This window comes from Nematolebias whitei, chromosome 11, assembly GCF_014905685.2.
Source record: "Nematolebias whitei isolate Nwh7 chromosome 11, NemWhi1, whole genome shotgun sequence".
Classification (NCBI taxonomy): domain Eukaryota; kingdom Metazoa; phylum Chordata; class Actinopteri; order Cyprinodontiformes; family Rivulidae; genus Nematolebias; species Nematolebias whitei.
Window position 1 is genome coordinate 47,180,347 of NC_056508.1, and position 2,344 is coordinate 47,182,690.

The 2,344-nt window shown below is 44.9% G+C and overlaps 1 protein-coding gene across 1 annotated transcript in view; it reads right to left on the reverse strand.

The window, feature by feature from the left end:
* The window catches only part of LOC119417354 (serine/threonine-protein kinase 38), a 140,538-nt gene that overhangs the window by 137,229 nt on the left and 965 nt on the right, over nucleotides 1–2,344 (reverse strand). The window contains exons 3-6 of the mRNA XM_037684559.1: nucleotides 1,688–1,882; nucleotides 1,465–1,548; nucleotides 1,269–1,392; nucleotides 577–731 (exon numbers count right to left, since the gene is read on the reverse strand). Coding sequence (XP_037540487.1) covers nucleotides 577–731; nucleotides 1,269–1,392; nucleotides 1,465–1,548; nucleotides 1,688–1,882 — 558 coding nt within the window. The remainder of the gene's footprint in view (nucleotides 1–576; nucleotides 732–1,268; nucleotides 1,393–1,464; nucleotides 1,549–1,687; nucleotides 1,883–2,344) is intronic.

Genomic DNA, 2,344 nt, shown 5'->3' on the forward strand with positions numbered 1-2,344 from the left:
TGCAGCAGTGGTGTAGTCTACAGTTTTGTAGCAGGTATACTGTACTTAGAAACCAAAGTACACTGGTTAGTACAAAGTAATCGTCAATTTATTTTGATTTTTAAGCGTATTGAACATTTCCAAATTTCTCTGATGCTCATATTTTAATAAATGAACAACAAACTTTGTACAACAGTGGATCTGTATTAAAAACATGCTATAGAATTTATAAAACAGTATCAAAACGTTGTTTAAACGGTTGTTTAACGCATCAATGACACGTGCCTAATGATGTCATGTATCATTGAGCACTTTTAAGTGGGGAGACTGAAATTCTTCAGCTTTTCCAGTGGGTGTACTCCGTATACCAGAATATCACGTAGACTACACCACTGGGCTGCAGTGAATGATCCTCAACAACGTTACAAAGAGATCATCCACCAAACAGTTCCTCCTACCCAGACGGTAGAAGAAGAACTGGGTCAGGTTGCCCAGTTGAGGACCAATAAGGAGGTCCGTCAGACTCGTTGAGAATCTTTGTGAAGGTGTATTCTGGTGAAATAAAACCTGAAGAGTTGGTGAAAGCAGATGTCTCACCCTGGCGTCCAGCAGCAGGTTGTCAGGTTTGATGTCTCTGTGGATGAAGCCCAGCTGGTGGATGGAGTCGATGGCCAGAACCGTCTCTGCGATGTAGAACTGAGTGGCCTCTTCAGTCAGCGTGTCCTTCTTCATCAGCAGCGTCATCATGTCTCCTGCAGAGACAAACAGGCAGGACAGGACACAAAAAAACTGATTCAGAGACATTTTTCTGGGGTTATCCTACAGGCCCCCAGCATTTCATGAAAACAAAACTCCCAGAATGCTCTCTGATATTTCCTGAGTAAGTCCTGGAGATGTTTCAGTCACAGGAAATGTTCAGAACTTAACGTGTTAGGTGGAGCAGTCACATTCAGAGATGACAGTACGTGCGTACAACAATCATTCCTAATAGTTAATTATATTGTAAAAACATCAGAAAGTACACTCAGTGAGTATACGTGTACATGTACTCTGTAGAAGCAGAACATGGGCTCAGTGGTACTAAAGTACTAGTACAAATACACAAACACGTTAAAACCTGAGAAAGGTTCATTCGGAGTCTTCTCCCTGATTTTCAGAGTTTTTTGGAACCCTGCCCGATTAAAACAAATCATGATCTCAGGTTGATCTAAAGATCAAAACTTGATCTGACCTAATCTGCTTTAATCCCAGATTACATGAGATGGGTCACACCAACGGCGGTTCCTCACCTCCTGGAAGGAACTCCATGATGAGGTAGAGGTTCATCTTGTCCTGGAAGCTGTAGAACATTTTGACGACCCACAGACTGTCCGCCTCGACCAGGATGTCCCGCTCGGCGCGGATGTGTCCCACCTGCAGACGGAGACGGGTTCAAACCCCGCAACACATCAAGCGAACCATCGAGCGAGCGTTAATCCGTCTGACCTGCTCCTTCTCCAGCATGTCGGTTTTCCGGAGTATTTTCATGGCGTAGACGTGACCCGTGTCCTTCTTCTGAACCAAACGGACCTGCAGGCAGGCCCAACACACCACATGAAAACCGAGACGTCTGACGAGCACCCGTCAGCTCTTCGTGTTCTTGCAGGTCATTAAAGGAACAGAAACCTACACGTAAAGAATCGTTCACGATCAACCGGAGTATTTTTACCTCTCCGAACGCTCCGCGGCCGATCACCTTCAGGGACTCGAAGTCCTCCAGCCCCAGCCGAGTGCGCTTCAAACGCAGAAACTCCGTCTCTTTTCTGGCGTGTTCCGAGCGGCGGATTCGTTTCTGACGAGCACAAACACAACTGAGGAAACAACGAGCGGCGAAACACTGACCCAAGACGCGTTTCCAAAGTTGTTCCCGTCAGGAAAAGTGAAAACATGAGTCAGGAGCTCAAAGTGTGAATGTTCATGAAGCATCCAGTTTTCATCTGTACGTTTCTCTGCATCTACCTCGTCCTGCAGTTTTCACCCGTTTCAACAAATCATGAATCAAAACGTTCGGCTCTTTCAGGACAATCCTGCTGTGACTTTTGTTCTTGGTGCAACTTTAGCTTTTTGAAATATTTAGCCTTTTCTGCCATTTTGTTTCTCATAGAAAATGAATTGAGCTCATTTTACATCTTTTAAATCTTTAGCTCTGTTTAAAACCTTTTACTGCTCTTTTCACAAAGATGGCCTCCTTTACTCCTCTCTCAAACCATCGTTCCTTTCTGTCCAGGATGTGAACGATGGTTTGAGAGAGGAGTAAAGGAGGCCATCTTTGTGAAAAGAAACCGTCCATCATTAAACAGGGGTGGAGCCTCCGGGTTCAACTGTC